The sequence below is a fragment of the Mastigoproctus giganteus genome, chromosome 2 (assembly GCF_048544385.1).
Source record: "Mastigoproctus giganteus isolate SK-2022 chromosome 2, ASM4854438v1, whole genome shotgun sequence".
Taxonomy (NCBI): domain Eukaryota; kingdom Metazoa; phylum Arthropoda; class Arachnida; order Uropygi; family Thelyphonidae; genus Mastigoproctus; species Mastigoproctus giganteus.
In genome coordinates this window covers 148402062-148422545 of record NC_143576.1, presented here as the reverse complement: position 1 = coordinate 148422545, position 20484 = coordinate 148402062, and the positions used below count along the sequence as shown (strand labels likewise).

The 20484-nt window shown below is 35.4% G+C and overlaps 1 protein-coding gene across 1 annotated transcript in view; it reads left to right on the top strand.

Annotated features, from left to right (window-relative positions):
- Window positions 1-18781, top strand: part of LOC150089651 (uncharacterized) — a 68623-nt gene extending 49842 nt beyond the window's left edge. The window contains exons 3-4 of the mRNA XM_090390064.1: window positions 15155-15226; window positions 18386-18781. Coding sequence (XP_090246190.1) covers window positions 15155-15226; window positions 18386-18781 — 468 coding nt within the window. The remainder of the gene's footprint in view (window positions 1-15154; window positions 15227-18385) is intronic.
- Window positions 18782-20484: the final 1703 nt, after the last annotated feature.

Here is a 20484-nt window from a genome sequence, read left to right as displayed (position 1 = left end):
TGTTTTCTAGATACACTTGATGGATCTACACAAGTGCGTAGAACAATCGTTTCTAGTTTTAATAGGAAATTAAACTGGGGTGTAACACAAGTATAATTCAACTGTCATAGCCTACTAAATATGACAAAAAAGAATATAAGTGGTCAGGAAAATATGGCCGCAAATGTAAACAATGGTGAACAGATGTAAACGACGCCATCAAAATAAATACACGCATTCAGAATGTACATAATGTTGTCCATTATAAGCGAAGAAAAAAAAAAAGGTTTGGTTTTTTTTATGTTCGCTCTCTCAACACCATTGTAAGCGCTTCTAAATGAAGAGGAAATTATTCCAGAACGGAAGAAGGATGCAGAAAAGGACAATTACCGGCAAATTCACTGCCCTCGCTGAAACCTGTTATAAATAAAGCGTTGCTTTTCTCGTGCTCTATAATTCATTGCGCATGCTCATTCACGGCTAATTACTTTTAAAGTAATCTTGGAACTTTTGTCGTTCATCACAGTTGGGATCTGTGATTAAATACCATAAATCCGCTTTTGGTGCAAACTCGGTTTCCACTGAAATGAGAAAGAGAAGCGGAAAGGAAAGGAAATGGGGTAAAGTTTTATTGACGGTGTCACTGTGAAATGCTTTTGTTTACTTTTCTGAGAGTATTACCTTGTTATATATACACACACACATACACACTCTTTGTCAGAAAAAGCGAAATTTAAACGTATGGATTTTGGACGCTAAAAACAAATTAAAACCGAATATATGCTGCCGCTAACAGAAATAACTTAATACAAAATATATATAAAAAAATTGGAAGTCAATGGAAGTATATAGGAAGGTTCCAATTAGCAACGTATATCGATACGATGTAAATCGGAAATATTTAGGAACAGGGGGAAGACGTATTTCTAATCACATTTATGGATTCGTCAAGTTAATTTAAGCTTTATGTATAAGTATAGTGCGAAAGCATCAATAATACATAGCCAAATCTTAATTAACAGAATGTTAGCAAAACGGCATCGTTTAAAGTTATCTCATATGCCATGGTGGAATGACCTCCTGACTAAGACCTTTAGAGAAAAACAGGCAGCCTATGCCTCCTACAAGAAGTCGCCTTCACGAGAGTCATACGCCAAATTTTCCAAAGCAAGGATGGATTTCCAGAAGAGTAAACAATCTGCTATTGACAATTTCATGAAAGGCCGGCTATCCAGGGGAAAACGTGTGTGGTCCACAAGTCATACTTGCATCCCTCTATCTTTAGATGTCCAGGAATGGTGTGAGCATGTGTGCGTTTTAAGCGAGATCACCGTGTGTCCGAAGTATATCCTTGGAACGAAGCATTTAACGTTTCTTCACCTTCTAGTAATACAGAAATTTCCGAAGAACAGCTAATAAAAATAATAAATTCACTACCTGACAAGTCCACCATAGGAATTGACGCAATACCTCTTTTTAGTCTAAAAATTACTTCTTATTTCATCAGCAAAGAGCTCACTCAACTATACAACAAAGTACTCAATTTTTCACAGGTGCCTTCAAGCTGGTTATCATACAGAGTCGTGGCAGTTCCGAAGAAGCCTCGTGCGAATAGACCAGCTGACTTCAGGCCAATATCAATTGCCTCTCCCTTCCTGAAATGCCTCGAGAAGTGCATCTATAATGATGTAGCACTCGTAATCTTTGCGCACAGGCCAGAACATACCCATTATGCCATGCCTAATATAGATCTACCGTAACCTGTCTACAGTCCTTATCACAGAAAACACTTCACGCCTGGAATGACAAAGATCTTCACACCATTTTTTCTGGCCATGAAATCTGCTTTCGACTCAGTCCAAATAACACCCCTTCTTACCTTACTTGAGATTCTACGGGATATCCGGAAATATGCTAGAGGTCCTCAATAATTTGCTATCTAGGAGAATGCTTCACTTCAAAGGCGATGGCATTACAGTCACTAAAAGCGTCGAAGTAAGGATCCCACAATGTGGTTCTCTCTCAGCCTTGCTATTTGCAGCAATATTCGTTCCACTAATGGATCAAATTCCAGCTTTCCTATCGTATGCTAATGATATTGTATGCTACTTGCCATGCAAACGCCATGTTGGTGATTCATAAGAAAGACAAAACCTCCTCTGAATCTGTAAACAGCTACCTAAATACATTCTGTAAGTACGGCAAATTTTTTGGCCTGTCATTCAATCCAGAGAAGTCAAACTATCTCATCTTTACGGCAAGTCGGATGACTTCTGCTGATACTGCATCTTCTGTACGTCTGGAATTGGCAGGAAATGTTCTGACTCCTACAGACAGTGTCAAATTCCAAGGAGTAATCCTTGATGCCAACCTCACCTATGGGGAATGAAAATTGATCTGTGCAAAACGCACAATAAGCAAATAATCAAGAAATACCTTGCAACTTACTTCTGTAGTAGGCGCCTCCGTAGCCAGGTGGGAAGGGGCAGCAGTGCGTAGCACACGCTTCTTGATTAGACCGGGGTTCGAGCTCGTTACCACCAAATACGGAGGATACGGAAAGGTCAGGGAATGACCACCGCATATCCCGGAGCAATATGGCCTTAGTTGCTAATGCTCCTAAAAACCAAATAACAAACAAACAAACTTCTGTAGTGTGCTCGCCTATGCCGTGGAAGTTTGGTCGGCGGCACCACCCACTAACCTCAGGAAATTATGGGGCCTCGAATTCTGTGTACTGAAGTGGGCCAACTTGCGGTCGCACCAGATCTACACATCTAAATCTACTCTCTGCTGCAACCTGCAATATACGCCCATGCGCTAAAAATAAAGTCATTCCTTCATCTGTGCTCAGCTAAGCAGGATCACATCAACATCTGGAACACGGTTGGTTGGAGTTTGCCAGGCAGACATCTCCATAGTACTCCTTGTGCTCAAGGCTCTAGCGGTTACAGAATTTCAAGAGACACTTCCCTAATGTGACTCTGGACACTCTCAACATCGACTTGTAGTCTATAGACAAGGCTATCGCGATGGCATCTTGTCCTGTCTTGCTGTTTGTAAAGGACATTTATGTAAGTGCCGATCTTAGTTAGCCGATGTCATTTCATGTTCTGCTCAACTTGTAGTTCTTTTTCACTGTAATTACTACTTCATTTTTACATTTTGATCATCGTCTTTGTTTTTATCTATTAATTATTATTTTATTTCTTTTTTTTTTCTATTATAAAACAAAATCACTTGTATAAACAACGAATTGTAAGATTCCTCTGGCTTTCTGTGTAAGGAATCACTATTGTATACAATTTATGTTAATAAAGAATATTATTATTATTACATTGTGAATACCTTCACAGCGAGTTGCCATGATATTGCACTACTTCGAATAAGTAACGTATAAATAGCCCTGAAACGGTGCCGTCTGGGTGGTGGTATCCATCTGAGAATAAGTAACATTAGTCTTCTCCTCAGTGAAGCGTTACTTATTCGAAGTAGTGCAATATCATGGCAACTCGTTGTGAAGGTATTCACAATATGAGATACAACTTAAAACGATGCCGCTTTGCTAATATTCTGTTCATTCAGATTCGGCTATGTATTATTGATGCTTTTGCACTATACTTATACATAGTCTAGACTTTTCCATAGCTTGAGGCTTCAGCCCTAAATGCTTTATAGTTTAAGCTTTACTTAATTATTCATTAAAAATAAAAATTAAACATATTGATATTAAAACTGGAACGCAAAAGAAAAATGCATGCATATGTACTCTGTTGTACTGTATATGTCAACATTTATTATTTACATACTGAATTAGTTATACATTATTCCTTTATTTCCTTTTTAAAAAAAGTCGAGGATAGAAGTAAAATTCTGTTCAAACAACAGAATTTTACATCTTCTCTTGACACATTCAGATTCTTAGCAGCACAAAAGATCACTCAATACTAAATTGAATTTTTTCGATCTGTTCCATCTTCAACAAGAATGGCCATCCTTTCTCTAGTAAGCTGAAGGCTTCTGACAACAGGTTTTATCGTGCGCTGTTTCACTTGCAATGACGATCTGCATTTCTTCTTCCTCCTGTAGTCTTACCCATTGTTTTTCCAACTCAGTATTAACTCAGTTCAGTATCTCCATCATGTTACTTAAGTATACTTAGTCGAAGCCAATTTCATTTCTCAATTCTATAATCTGTAACCGAATTTCAGGGACACTGGCAAGTTACTGAACACCGCGAATACACTTCGGCCATATATTCCGCTAGACACCGCTCATCGTAGCTCGATTGATTTTTCTCCCATGATGTCACAATGTTGTATATATGAACTTGTTAATATATACAACATAATATCCCCTGCAGAACTCTTGAACTGATGGCTGGTCCTCACCGTCTTGGTGATCACATGTCGCATTATCTGCCGGATGTAATAAGCTCTGAATGTCGCTATCTGAGTGACCCTAAAAAGTTATCGTAGCGATTTAATCCTGGATAGTCAACTGTAACGTGCAATGGAGCTACGTGCTACAGGTGAGCTGCAGATTTTCCTGTAGAGCTGAACTTACCGGAAAAGCGTATATGGAAAGTTGTTAGAGGAAATCTTCCCTTAATGAGCTTGGGTTTGCATGCTAGTCGATGGATTACTGTTTCGGAACTTTTGTTTAGTGATTATTTTAATTATAACTTAAGTATTCTTTTTAATACAATATTGGTAGAAAAAGGATCGAAATGAATCTGAAGCAAAGGACAATGCTCGATTCTAAAGCAATGCTAAGCACATCACTTGTTTTTTTTTTTAAGCTTTCCTGTACTATTTTAAGCTATATTCATTAAAATAACCGTTATTAGCGTTCTTTAGAGTCGTAATAAGAGAATATGCTCCCCTAACTGCGATATTCAAGAATATTCAGAATAAGACTGGTTAGATATCTCGCTTCATCTTGTTTTTATCATGCTTCAACTACATTCTCTGCATTAATGTTTGTCAATTAATACTGCGCATAATACTGAATATGAAATAAATTCTACAGAGTTATCCATTCATAACCCATTGGTCACCAATATGGCAATGATGTCATTTGATATGGGGTGATATTTTAGACAAGTGACAGAAGACAATTTCACTGTAATACCAGTAGTACTTCAGGAGCGGTATAGCATTTTAGTGCAATGCGTAATATGTACTGTTTTCTGAGAAGAGCCTGTGTTTATTGTGGAATATTACTTTGCATCCAAATCATTTTTGAAATGTCAGGAGACATTTAGTAAAGAGTGTCTAGACAAAAAAGATTGAACAAAAACATTGTGAACTGAATTGCCCCACTAATGAACATATCCTTCGTAGAGTAGTAGCAATAAACACATTAAAAAGAGTGAATTCATTTATACGAGAAAGACGGACATGTTTAGCATATTCTGCAACAGTTTTACCTAAATTTCTATATCCAAATTTAATAAAATTTTGATCTATTACAAACTAAGCTAAGGCGTAATAAATGCATTATTAATTTTCTACTGAAGGGAGTGAACTTTTCTATGAATCTTTCTTTCTGTCGTTTTATAACCCGTTATACCGAAATATGATATTTTATTTCTGCTGAATATTAACACATAACAATATTAATATCAATTAGAATAAAATATTTTGTAGATGCAGTAGTTTCTTGTATATCTTAATGGTTTTGTAATTGGCTTCTTTAAAATGAAATTGATTGAAATCTCGAAACCCACCTCCAAATCTACGGATTCTTAACCCCATCCGCGTTCAAAAATCACGACTGTTCAGTTCTTAACTATAAAATAGTTGTTAACTATAAATCTTAGCTTTTTTTTATAATTTCAATGACGAATGGTCATTTATTAAGCTTATATTTCACAGAATTTGTCAGGTTAAAAAGATTGTAACGCTTGGTGGTTGTGATGTAGCATCACTACAAAATTTATATTTCATCAAATTTTAGGTACACTAATAATAAAATCCAACTGGTATTGAACAAAATAAAAAACAATTCTAAGACTGGTTTTGAAGAAAATAAAAAAAAACCTAAGTCGGTTTTGACTGAATTTTGGTTATTACACTTCTAATCCTTCAAGAAGCGCTGAAGAGAGCCAGATAAATTACAATCAGATGGAGGATTGGACAGCAGATGAGGCACAGTCTTTGCAGAGTCATAACAGTTTCTTCTTGCTTCGTTCTTAAAGCAGGCGGTTGTGTTATCCTGCAGGAATCTTAAGTTTTTCAATTTGCTCATGCAGATCGTTCTTCAATTAAAACGGGGCTTAAACAATCCAGCTGTTGACAGTATCCTTAGGCATTGACAGCCTGATTTGGTGACAACCACTCAAAATGAACTGTGCGTTTACATCCTGTCAAATGCAAAGTTTAATGTTTTGTGAAAGTAGGGCACCTTTCTGGGTGGATAATGAATGAAGGGTTGCTTGGAATCTAACCTGCCTTTTAAGATGAATGTTCACATGCAGTTCCACTTTATCTTCACTCAAAATTTGTTTCAGAAATGGTTTCTAAACATGCTTAACCTTGAGAGGGGAAAGAGATTAAGACAAATGGAATGAAACTTCGTTCAATGTGACTCTTAGGATCTCAACTGTTCATACATACGTTCAACGTAATTCTTCAAGGGGCCAGATCTATCCCCTTGTAACTAATTTATTTCTCTTCCCTAAAATGAAAAGTGTACTTAAGGGAATCCATTTTCATTCTGTTGAAGATATTCAGAGAAGAGAAAAAAATATATACAACGACCGAAGTGTTAAAAGGGCTTACAGAAATATTTCATTGTATTTATTTCATTGCAACAGTTCCTTTACGTAATAGTCACACCTTGAATCCAAGCAACTGATTTTGATACCTTTTGCAAGCTTACTACAGTGACTAAAAACATTCATATGCGATTTGTGAAACTGGATAAAGCCCATTTCACAAATCGAAATTCCGGGATATTCTCCCACCAAAGTTCAAAAGACCTTAATATTGATTTCGATTGGCAGTTGGTCAATCAGAACTAAGTGACTTGGCCAGTTAATTGCAAATCTGAAAGCCAGCAGTAACATTTCATTAGAGTCAAAGCATCTTTTTCATATATACCACATTTTTTATTGCATCGGTAGACTTGAATCTTTTTTTTACCGCATGGAACCTCGCCTTGATGTACGTATATGGATTTCCTATACCCATTAACCTGTAAAATGAGGCTCGTAAACTTTTGTTTAATCGTGAATAGATATGTTTTCTCAAGCTTTAAAACACAACGTTGATTAGATTAGATGTGTTTACCTTCTTTTCAACTTTATATATAGACAGATCCATATTTCCCCATTGATTAATTCCTTAAATCATCCGTAATGTACCATAGCTGCTCCTCCAAAAACAACAGTTTTCATTAATTCATTAATTTTTGAAATTTTTTTGTTAAAAATTAATATTCATACCTGAAAAAATAAGAAACACCACTCGAAATAACGAAAAGTCCGGCTTCCTCTTACTGGTTGCAGTAATTTCAGAGATCTGAACATTGCCACTTTGAGTTTTCTTACTTAAGAGTTGTTTAGGTTTCTTATTTATAACTTTCAAAACATTTTTTCTGCTTAGTTAAGTTGCTGCCGCAACTAGAATGCTCTGAGTGAAACTTCTTCATGAAGACTTTGTGACATCAAATCTTCGAAAATTACGTCGAAAATAGAGCTGTTTTTCCTTATACAGGATCAAACAAAGATCAAGAAATTATTAGGCAGAACGTTCCTTTAACAAGACAGTAGAATTAAGAATATAACGACCATCTTAGTGATTGGAATAACATTTATGTTCCAATGTGGGTTTTCGACTGTGTTGGAGCATAACAGTTATTCTCCAACATAGACAACGATCTGCATTCAGAAATGCATAGCGGGTTTCATGAATATCGATTATGATATCCCTGCACAGTACAGCAAAACCATAACAATACATCGCCATAATCCAAGGATTAGATGCTTCTGCTCGAGACCTACAAGTTGACTATTCGCACTCCTTCAGTAGAAATACTAGTAAAAGAGACGCGATTGCGACAAGGAAGACAAATAATAAACATCAGTCGTGTCGTAGTTATTTTCGCCAGTAGCACAGTGGTTACAATCACCGTCCTCCTCACACCGGGTAGGAAAGGATAGCGTTAGAATCCCGTCAATGATGCGAGGAAAGAAAAGTTTCCCTCCCCTCCGAAAATTCGAGTTTTCCGTCCAGCAAACCGACCAGAAAACTCACGCAATTTATCGGCATTATAAGTACACACGGGTAGATGAAGTAATTCTCGGGGGTGGCCCTAATATGGCAGTTTTTTTTTTTTTTAGTGTAGTAGTTTGTTTTTGAGCAAAAGCAACTAAGATGAGAAAGATGTCATCGTATATTATTTCAGTAAATTGCGTATATTCTATGATTGGTTTGACTGTTTTGGTGGATGAAATTTTCGACTTTATTGGGGAGAAATGGATGGGACTGTGCTACCGAGACCGACTAAGTCGGTCTCGGTAGCACAGTCAGGGATGAAAAATCTCATGAAATGTCTTCTCTTCATTAGATTTAGTCCCAGGCGTTTACCACTGAATTAGCCATAATCTCTGTTCTTTGCAATAAAGCGAAAAATAAAAATGAATTTGTTGATACAGTATAAGTTGATTAGACATTTTCTATACAAGTTATCCCTCTATGATTACCTCAAATTGCGACTTTTACTATATATAACATAGGTGCCTAAATATCATTAAGAAATTCAGAAAAATTAAAGTATAAACAAAAGTGCACGGCAAAAAAAAACTTAATAATCCATGTGCTCGGAAGTTAGTTTTAATTTTTATTATTATCCAGGTATAATTATGATAAAACTGCGTATGCAAGGCAGATGTCGCTTTATGTAATAACCAGTATTCTCAGACAGATCTATATTTTAGATTAAAAGATAATTTATCAATGCGACAACTGTCATTGTTTAATAGCTGTGTGACTCATTCTGTAAGCTTTCCAAAGATTTTTTTTAATAATGTATCGTATTTCCTCAGAATTATCTCACTTATCCTACCAACACCCTTTCTGGTTTTAAATTTGTCTTGGGTTAACATTGCATTGTTTGAAATATCCTTGAATAATAACCATTTTTCATTACAATCGAGGCTGTCAGATGGTACCTCCCAGTTAGCATTACTTAATTCTCTATAATACAAATATCCTCGTTTCTTTACTTATTGCTGCAAATTAAATTTCCCGTCACGTTAATGATCACGTTCCCAGTCATTCGCGTCTGAAAAGCTCTGAAAATACACTAGGGAATTTTGTTTATTTCGTGTCCTAAATTACAAGTGCGCTTATTAATATCCATTATTCTTTAATATGAAGCCATTTTCCTGGCATATGATTTTTCCCATTAACCTAGACACATTCAATTCATACGTAAGAAATTCAACTTTTCAAAGAAAAGAAATTCAACTTTTCAAAGAAAATAAAAACTAACTTTCGGTGTTTTAGACGTCTTTGCAGATATGTTCAGCGTGTCAATCTATCCGAATATAACAACTCTGCTCAAAACGAGCGAATTTTTATGAAAATTTATATTTGGATCATTTAGAAAGATTTGAGTCATCTCGAATCTCGTTAAAGTTGAACAAAGAGAAATCCGACAAATAATAATAAATTCCGGATCACAGAAGAGTTTAGCACTGACATCAAGGTGCAATTTGGCCTAGAGAAATGCAAGGCATATGGATCGCAATAAGTAAATCTCAAAAATATCAGCTGAAGACTTGAAGAGACTGAAGCCATGACAGAAGAAAAGAACAGCAAATATCTGAGGATGATCTAGGATCAATGGCTAGAGCACAACACAGTGGTTTTCAACCCGGGTGCCGCAATAACATTCCAGGGGTGCCACGTAATTTGGGTTTAAGTTACTTAAACTTATTATTTGTTTAAAATTTATGTTTATTTCATTATAAAAAGGTGTACAGTATCTTTATAATTTTGTAGTGATCTATAATTGATGTTTACTTAGTACCTCTATATAAAGAATAAAATTATTATATATACGGATATATACAGAGAAAGAATCGGATCTAACAGGCAAAAAATTGAGTAAGGGTGCCGCAAAATAAAATAAATTACTTAGGGGTGCCGTTATTAAAAAAAGGTTGAAAATCACTAGCACAACACCTAGAAATCAAGCCTGCCTCACTGAGAAATACCATCGGAAACGGAGAAACCTACTGAAACAAAGCTCCGGCGGGGGATGAGGACATGATCAGAGACAAAGACCTACGCAGTCTCAGTACTAACGTACTCTTTCAGAGTCATCGGATCAACACTGACCTGGAGGAGATTATGAGATCGAACAAGATAATGATGACCAAAAGCCACCAGATTGTGAGATCATCGGAGAAATATGGTTTAAGCGCATCAGCGATTAGACCATATTGCGCCGTATATAACATGTCTGTAAAATGCTGGTGTTCTGCTGTGTTCACATTGTAAACAAAAAGACCCATAAAAACTCGCGTCACTGACGGGATTCGAACGTAGGTGTTTTCCACACGGTGTGGGGAAAACGGTATGAACTCATATGTGACTCTTTTTGGAGGAGTTCAGTATAAACATATATTGCGTATTCCTACAATATATCTAGGAATAAGAATTTTGTTATTTCAATGAATACTCCTAGATTTATCATCGTGTAAGAATACACATGCAAGACCCATGAATTGCATCGGGGAAATACAAACGTTCTGGCATTCCTCGAGAAAGAAAATTCAGATCGATTTCTATTATTACCGAGGTTTTAAGCCCGATTTCTTTGTCTCTTCTGCAATTCTTCCTTACAGAAACAATGATATAAATTTGGAACAAAAGATTAACCTTTCGAAAATTTCAGATCCTATTTAGAATATTCATAAGGACCCTTGTAGCAAAATTCATGACGATATGTTAATCAATTTCCATATTCCATATCCCCTTTTAAGAAAGACTAAAGAAATTATGCTTCACAGCTAACAAGGGAATATGATTTGCTGAAGTTTTATTAAACACTTCCTAAGTACAGTATAACAACCCTTTCATGGGGTCAACCTCAATCCATGCCACTCCATCTGAGGTGTAACAGGAAACAACGGCTTGCAGTGGCGCCATACACACACACTGTGGCTGAGTGGCTCCATTTTTTTCTACAAACCTAAAATGGAGTGGCGTTGACGTATCAAAAGACAGCGAATGTTTAATCCCTGAAGTATTTTATTCTATAAGAGAATGTACTACTGAAATATAACAGCCTCACAAGAGGGTTGTATGGTTTGCTTCAGGAAACTCTGGTTTTCATCCCGTAAACTGACCACAGAGTACACAATGTGCTGATATAATATACCAGTTATTTAGAATAGTCTTAAACTTATCGAGTCTGATATATCCTCTAGAGGAACCTCTGTATGAGTGTCAACGTGCATTTGTAATTCTTCTGCATTCTCGTCATAAGAAATAGAGCACCCAATAAAAAATGCGAAAGATGAGAAAACACAATAGAGATAAGTATAAGCTACTGATTAGTATTAATGACTCTTTCGAGATGAGTGCAAGTACACAATCCAACCATAAACAAGTTTACGGACAGTTTTATTAACCCAGCCATTGTAATCTGATGAAGGAAACTGTTTGAAACTACTAATTCAGCTCCATCTGATCCATCTCTGAGAGGTAGTGATCGTCCTAGGTTGCAAGCACCTTTTTATTATGTGTAATAATGGTAGTTTGGTGCCGTAAATGATTCGTTAATGATTCTGATAGACTGAAAGCCGGACCTTTGTGCCGTGTGTTTTTTCGTTTACGCTGAGGAAAAAAAAATAGAAAAGAAAGAAAAACCATGAACCGGAAAAAAGTCAAGAAGAGTCCCAGGCTGTTAACGAACTCCATTCTAACCTTAAAACTTCGAACAGAATCGTGAAACGTCGCGAGTATTTTCATTTTAGACAGCTGTTTAACATGTTTATATATATTTAAAATGGTACAGGACACTTTGACATCTTTTAGTATTTTTCCAGTTGTTTACTATTTTTCGAAAGGTTTTTCAAAATTTGTTGACATCGTTAATATTATTATGCGTTTGAAATCCTTCTCAAAATTATAATTTTAGAGCGAACAAACTTTATAGTTTTATAATATATATATTTATTTATTTAAGAAATGCGTTTTATTTAAGTTATTTACACAAGCCACTATGACAGGAATCTAATATCATAATTATTGAACCAGAGAGTTATATTCGTCTGTTGTTTTATAAACCAAAAATTAGTTAATAAGATCAGTTCTACATTTATTTTTAAATTAAAGAGAAACAAATACATGTACTGTCCCTCACAAATCTTACACATACTCATACAATGGCCTTACAAATATTTCAAACTCTTAATTAGACTGACTCGCTTGTATTCGTGCATAGTATCAAATTTATCAGATTTGTGTTTTATAACTATTTTATTATATTGTAGCATATTATTATTATCAGATCGTTTTAGATGTCTGAAAAAATAGAAACCCACAAAAATTTTTAATTTGATACCATCAAGCGTCTGTGATTTGGATAACCAGAGCCTCGAGTGAAGAGGTCTTTAAAAATTCCTGCAGTTTATAACAGAACACGAACCCAGACCTCTCCAAAGGAGGGGCAAATGGCGAAAACACAATACTGTCACGGAGAACACTTGGGAAACTGTTCATTAATAAAATTCGTTTTCTGTGTGAACTTTTTAGGGCGGTGTCGGTTGTGATTAAGAAACCGTATAAACTTTATTGTCATTTTCCGGTTTAGCGGGATGTGCAAGTCGAAGTGCTGGTGACTCCCTTTATTTCTGTAGTACAGCAAACAAAAAATGCAAAATAAAATGTGTCAGAAGGTCATTAACACAACACCTAGCCTAAAGACGTGATAATGTAGAAACACTGGCAGATGTGGGCAGCATAAACAATTGAGACAATTATACACAAAAACGAAGTAGAAAAAAAACGTACATTGCCTTACTGAAATATATTCAACACCCGAACAATTAATCTAGATACATAATGACAAGGTGTGTAAATTTTTCCATGTCTACGAGTCCTCGATGTTTTAAAAATAATCTATATTTACCTGTCTTTCTAAATATGAGATAATATATTATTTTGAATATATTACTGGAATTAAAATTGAGCATTTACATTCAGTCAGAAAAATTGATACATTACTGGTACTTTGGATTTAATTTATTTATTGTTGTCGAAAAACAAGGCGTTTTTCTCTCCCATTTAGTCCAAGTTTACACTGTTTTACAATTCGCATTTATGATTTCGCTAACAATTTGGCCACATTAACTGCATATGAAAAACTTCAGCAAAGAAGATGTATAACAGCGAGTCTAAAAACATTATTTCCATCCCTTTGTAAAAACTGCGTTTGGAATTGGAAGAAAGACATTTGTCCTTGGAATTTTTCGGGGCATCGGTTACTCAGGCCACGGTGTGCCAATTCTTAACGTATTCTAGTTCACGGGCCGACTTACATGTTGTACGAACTGAGAAACATAAAGGAAACAAGTCTGATAAAAGGATTTCATATCTGATGGTGTAGAATCATGTAAGAAAATGCATGCATTACTCTTAACTGATTCTACTAATTATTCTTTGATAAAAACTGCGCCCCTACTAAATTTTATTCATTAATAACGTTTTACAACATATCATGATGATGTGAGCCGATTTTACTTTTATATGGGAGTATCACATTTATTTAAAAAGTAGAATGGCTTCTTCACCTCCTACAAGGTACTCAGTTTCTGTTGGATTTTAGGCGTATCAACAACTTAGGTCATATTGCACCGTATATGTCTGTAAACTGCATGCGTTCTGTAATCCATTTTCTGTTTTCTGGACGAAAAACTCGAGTTTCGGAATCAAAAAAAACCATACGACCCTCACATGAGACAGACTAACTCAGCCACGTTGTGAAAAAGCCCGTAAAAATTCCTCGAGTCATTAACGGGATTCAAACTCAATCCTTTGCCACCCAGTGTTGAGAGAATGGTGATTATATCCACCGTGACCCCCGCGAGGACAAGAAGAATACGAAAATACAGCCTCGCACATCATTGTACCATTTCTTATGGGTAAGGAGGAGTAGTTTTTAAATTCGAAAGCGAGATATGTGTAAAGTTTCCTGCGGAAATAAATGCGTGGAATCAAGTCAGAAGTTGTCGTCGTTCTGGTGTTTATTGGCGCGTTGACAACGGGGATCATAGTGCGCCATCAAAATCAGAGGTGTGGAATAGAATTGGCAGTCTGATTTTGAAGAATGTTAAAGCGCGCATCTCGTGTCCAGGAATTGCCTGTTCGGCCTTACCTAAGCGAAAAGAAAAGAAATGTAAAGTATTGAGCTGTAATGTTAACAGTGAAAGGTAGAATTTTCTAGTTAATACTGAGTTGAAAAATGCGTGATATAATATCTTGAATAACAGGAAAGAAAAAAATGGAAGCTGAAGAAAATGGAGAAAAAATAAAATATATATGGCAAGAAACAGCGGAAGGAGAGAATCAAGATGTGGCATTCCATTGGTGGACCTGAGCAGTTTCAGTGGGAAATTACTTAGGAGTCCAACTCTATTAGCGTAAAATTTGGAATTGGAGAATTGAAAATTTTAAAGTCTGCGGACAGAATTCCTGTTACCAAATGGCCCGAAAGCTGGGAAGACAGTAGCTGTTGATCTCCATAACTGTGACAATTCCACTCAAAATTGTTATAGAATCGTTTCCGAAATTAAAAACTTTAGAAGCACCTAGACAAAAGTTTTCCTGCATTTGGAAAAAAATGTAAGTTCTTAGAACTGATATTAACATAGTATTGTTGAAATAATTGAGAACATTCCCCTATTCTCTCATACAAGAGAATGGTGGGAATATAAAGTAAATTGTATAATTTATTGGTTGGCTGGATATTTTAGGTGAAATTAACGTTTTTTTTTTTAATGTACAAGGCTCTTACCCTGTCCAGTAAGCTAAACATCAAACCAGATGTAAAGTTTGACCATCCTAGAGAGTAACATAAGGTGTAGGGCTCTGGACTTGATTTATTAATTTATGGCAATACTAAAAGCTTCTCATTTTCTTTTTTTGTCTTACAGAATGTAATTCAGGACTGCCCAACTTTGGAGCTACCATCTGTGGCAACAATTCCCTCCTTAGAGGATGTCCAGGTCAGTTATTTTTAAATTAGTAAAGTAATCAGTGAAATAGCATCGTGAATATAAAAGTGATCAATTAACTCGTTGTATGAGACATTCTTTATAAAGCAACCTCCTTTTTTTCATACTATCAAATTTGCATTTGAACAGACATTAAAAAACTCAGTTTCCGAAAAATCAGAATTTTCATTGAAAAGATTTTAGGAGGAATGATGACGTATCAATGTCTTTTCTCGAAATTCGAACAAATTTCGAGAAAAGGCATCGACTATATAACTAATAATTGTTAGCTAAGGTTTACGGAGCTATTTCCAGTAATAATCACGTGTAGTATTTTATTTCAATGCGGTTAAGGAATTTTTCAATGAGATTGCATAAATCTATACAGGCGTGATCAGCAGTTATGAAATATCCACAGTAGTTACCAACTTGAATTGCAGTGTTGGTTCGCGTTTGTTGGGGCATGCTAAAAAAAATAAATAAATAAAAAAAATACTACGAAACGCAGGTAAATTTTAATGAACAAAATAGTAATTTATTGGCCTAGCTAAGGTCCCAATAACAACATCCAGTAAAATAGGCAAACCGCCCATAGAAAGACACAAAGTTGAAGATAGAACACAATGACACTTCTCAGCTGTTTGATGCAAAATCACAACAGTCAATTTATTTGATTGAATATTTGGTAAATTTAACTTAGTTATATGCCTTGTGTGTTTAGCTAAAACTCAAATTTCACTTGAAGGGAAGGTGTGTGACTCGGTGTTCCTTAAAAATAGGAATACTTGCTAGCCATACTAAACAGATGAAAACCCAAATTGAAACATTATCTAGAATTATTTTATGTTCGTTTTTTATAGATACCGGAAACACTAAAGCTGTTAGAACCTATAGTACTTTCTAGCAGCTTATTGATTGAAGGTTGGGGAAAACAGAAAGTACTTGTTTGACATTGGACTTCAATTTCTGTAGATTGTCGTTTTTGGCATTGATTCCAGTGAACACAAATATAAAGGATAAATGAAGAAAAATTAGTTCTGTGGGTTTGGAGTTATAAATGGACTATTTGAGGTATGTTCTGGCTGGTTTGAAAGAGGGAGAAAAGCAGAATTATAGATGTAATTCTGAAGGACAGTGACTATGGTAATATCTGTTGGTAAGGCATGCACCAGAAACTGAACATCTATGCGACAGAGTAGAGAGAATTTTTAAAAGACGGGTTATTAATTAACCTGACTGCCCTCTTTTGGATTGCGTCTAAGAGCTTGAGAGAGGTTTTGGGGTCACCACCCTAGATATGAGAATAATATTCCATGGTAGGGCGGATTTGAGATTTGTACAGTCAATAGCTGATTAAAAGAAGAATAATGCTGAGAGCGAAAAGAAAATCCAGGGTTTTTTGGTTTTGATATGAAGGTTAGAAGGGTGGTTAACAATGCAAGTTAGGTTGAGCGCCATCAGAATTCTTAAGTACAACGAAGATAATTGCAGCAATGGCTTTCAGTTATGAACATAATTAAATGAAATTTATATAGTAGAAGCTTTAATTTTCGCAGATATAGAGATAACTTATCTCTACATTTGCTTGGTTATAAATACGCAATTAAAAGAAGATGGTTACAGGCAGAAATTAAAAACAGAAAACAAAATATTAAGACGTCACCCATTAAGAAGTGTACCTCTCAAAAGGATTGTCGCGTAAACCTACCTACGTAAGACAAAAGTTCACTCTGAACAGAAACGCTGAATTAAAGTGCATGTACCCGCTAGAAGAAATAGGGATTTAAAAATGGAAGGAACGTGTATTAAAGGTAGCTCAAACCTGACTGATTGATAAAGACCTTACATCATTCAAACTCCATATGTTGACTAATTTGTGACAGGCATTGTGACGTTATATTATCAGCGTGTCTTGTCAGATAGATTACTTCCCCAACATGTGGGCCACCTGCACTTTGAACGCCACCAAAACAAAAGGAAAAATACCTTCCCTTGGAAAATTAGAGTTAAAGCGTACACATTGTAATGTAACTACAGCATTAAAATATTACGAAAAGCTGCCTAATTTTGTTATACTGAAATTATAGGAAATTTCCTTAAGTGTCAAATTTAATCAAGGAATGTGATTATACAAACATATATATACGTGTGATTATATACATATATCGCTTTAAATCGCCCTTTTCATGGCAGTAAACTTGCCTGTTTTTTTTATCTGTTATTCTGCTTACTTGAAAATAAAAATTTTCAAAAACTAAATGAATAGGCGAAATAAATAAAAAACTATGCTCTTTAGAACAACGTACAGTGTGTAATGCGCCAAAGCAACTCATGCTGTGAGACGTCACTATATTGTGTCTGTAAATTGCGTGTATTTTGTTCTAGATTTTGGTTGTTTTCTGGACAAAAAATGAGTTTCCCAAAGATAAAACCCTCATCTGACAGTGACTAATTCAGCCATGATGTGAAACGAAAAGGCCATAAAAATTCCCCGCATCATTAATGGGATTCGAACTCAGCCCTTTCCCACCCGATGTGAGGAGGACAATGATTATATCCACTGTGCTACTGAGACGGAAAATGGGAAAAATTCACTGACTTTCGATAAAAAGAGCAAAGGATTGCGAAGTGAGGATATACAGTTGCATACTACTCATAATGCGAATGTATGCGGCCTGGAATAGCTTTCATTTATTCTTAAAAATAAGAAATATTAAAGGAAAATGTTTTTAAATATCACTCAAAAACTGTTGATGTCCAGTAAAACTTCTTTCTGCCACCTGTTTAAAGGTAACACACTTCATATCCAATAACATCGAGTGCTGTTGTCATGGCGCGGTACTCATGGATAATAAATAAATTCTCTTTATACTCCTGGACGATCACTGGAGTTCACAAAATAAGGGAGAATACAAAAAACAGCACCGTATTTAGTAGTCACAGGCTTGAACCCCTGTCACTTCAAAGCACGTGTACTTATGCACCCTTGGGATTGACCGCTGGGCTACGGGGCCCTATATAGCTCGGTTTTTGATACATTGTTTTATCTTTTTTTATTTACAAATATTAATTTTATGCATGAAATATGAAGTTAACTGCTTAACTACATGTTTTAAAGAATTATGTTTACACCAATTGCAATCATAATAAACTCGCTTTCATTACTTCCAGGATATGAGCACTGTCGATGCTTTGAAGTCGTTTTATACGTCTCTTTTGAACCACACTGCCCACGTGCATTTCATCGCACAGCAGCAACAGCAATACAAAGACGCCTATTGCATTAGCAACACCAGTACCACCAATGGAGATGACCTCGTAACGAAGTCCATGACGCTTGCCAGTTACATGCAGGAGCTGATGTGCTTCATGAAAGTGGCTACCGACGCCTTGGAAGAGGACAGTGTCGACTTCAGTGAGCCAACGAGCCAAATTCTAAACGAGGAGTTAACAGATTTACCAATGTGTTCTCGTAGGATGATACGTGATTGCCAGACGGTTCGCAGCACTGTTGTACTCTTAAGGAATGTCAATAGTTACTTTCAAGAAAATCATGCGAATTCTTAACATATCAAAATGCGTCTTAGGGTTAAACAGCCAACTGTGATCTTTTCTTTTTTCGGTATTATTTTTTAAGATTAAGGAGTCCGGCAAGAAGCTACCTCCGATGTCACTAAATGTAAATAGTTTTTTTCAATCTCATTACCAAAATCATTCGAATGTCTTATACATTTTTTGTTCAACTTATTTAACTACCATTGTCAGCTTGCAGCAGTAGTATTATATTGTATACGAATGTCCCACTTTACACATAGGTCGTGGCTGATTATCATATCTCTGATATTTGTCGAACTTAACGACTGACATGTACACTTAATATACAGTTATGGATGCTGATGTTGACTTATGTTGGAAACATATGCCTATTTAAATAATTTATTTTTAAATATATGATTTCCAAAATCAGTTTGTATAAAAGGCTACTTAACTAAATATAAAACCAGTGTACCAACTCCCTCAATTAGTGTCACAGGTTTAAAAGAGATCTGAAAATGCATTATACTCATACAATTTAAACGAAAAGAAAAAGTCAAACAAAACATTCTTCTTAGCGATTGGAATGTATTGTTTTCAGTTAAAGAGTATTTATTGGTGTAGCTCTGTCCATTTACCAAAGAGGAAGTGATATTGTGATGCAAAAGTATTTTCAGAAGTTCCGAACTTGTGATACGTGTCTTTAGTATTACTCCTTAACTATTTATAAGGAGAGATTAGACGTTCTTCTTGAAGAGCAAACAGAGAACGAATTGCGTAAAAGAAATACCTTAATACCGCTTGTAATAAATTTATAGTGTTTGAATGACTAGAAAGAATATATCAGAAATAAATAGATGTCGCGTGTAGATAATATCGTTAAAGATACTATAAATTTTATAGGATACTGATGTCTTTGCCACCTCAATTTAGAGAGGCCTAAATTTATAAATTCGTTTTAATAGATATTGTAACTGATTTTATTAATTGGTCATTAACTGATTACAAACACCAACGAATACCACAGAAACTGAAGTTTAAAAAAATAGGTTTTTTGTATCAGAAAAAAATCAAATTATTCGCAGTATGAATATACTGCACAAATTCTAGAATCTTGAAAATATGGTATGTAAATTTCTCTCTTAAAGCGTATCTCAGTCAAATTATACTAAAAGCAAAATTAATCTGAATTTATAAAGGACCCTTTGAATTTCGTTTTTCCTACTTAAGTTTAATTTTGAGGAATCAAAAACCTTTCAGAATCAATGGGAAAAGTGAAAGCTTTTGTTCCCGTATATTTTTAAGCCACAAAGGGTTTTCGGATAGCATTTATCTAACAATTAATTTAATTATAAGCAAATATAAACTGATATAGCGTGCGCACCAAAGTTCCCACTGAAAGATGTGAAATGTATTTTCCATAATGAATGCCGGTGATAAATGTTTATTCAGTAATTTTCTCCAACATTCAACAAATAAACCGTAAAACGAATGAGCAGGTTAAATAGAGGTAACTATTAAAAAGACATGAGAGAAAAGTAGCAGCCAATGTAAGGTTAATTTTGAGTGGAAAAAGACAAGTAGGTGTTTGGAACACCCGTTCCTCTTTCCCCTGCGTTCTTAATATCATAGAATAAATTACAGGTTTTATTTTAACTTGTTTATTTGCTGTATCGTATAGCTTTCTCAGACTGATTCATTTCCTGTGCCATTTTGGAATATTTGTTACAGTCTAA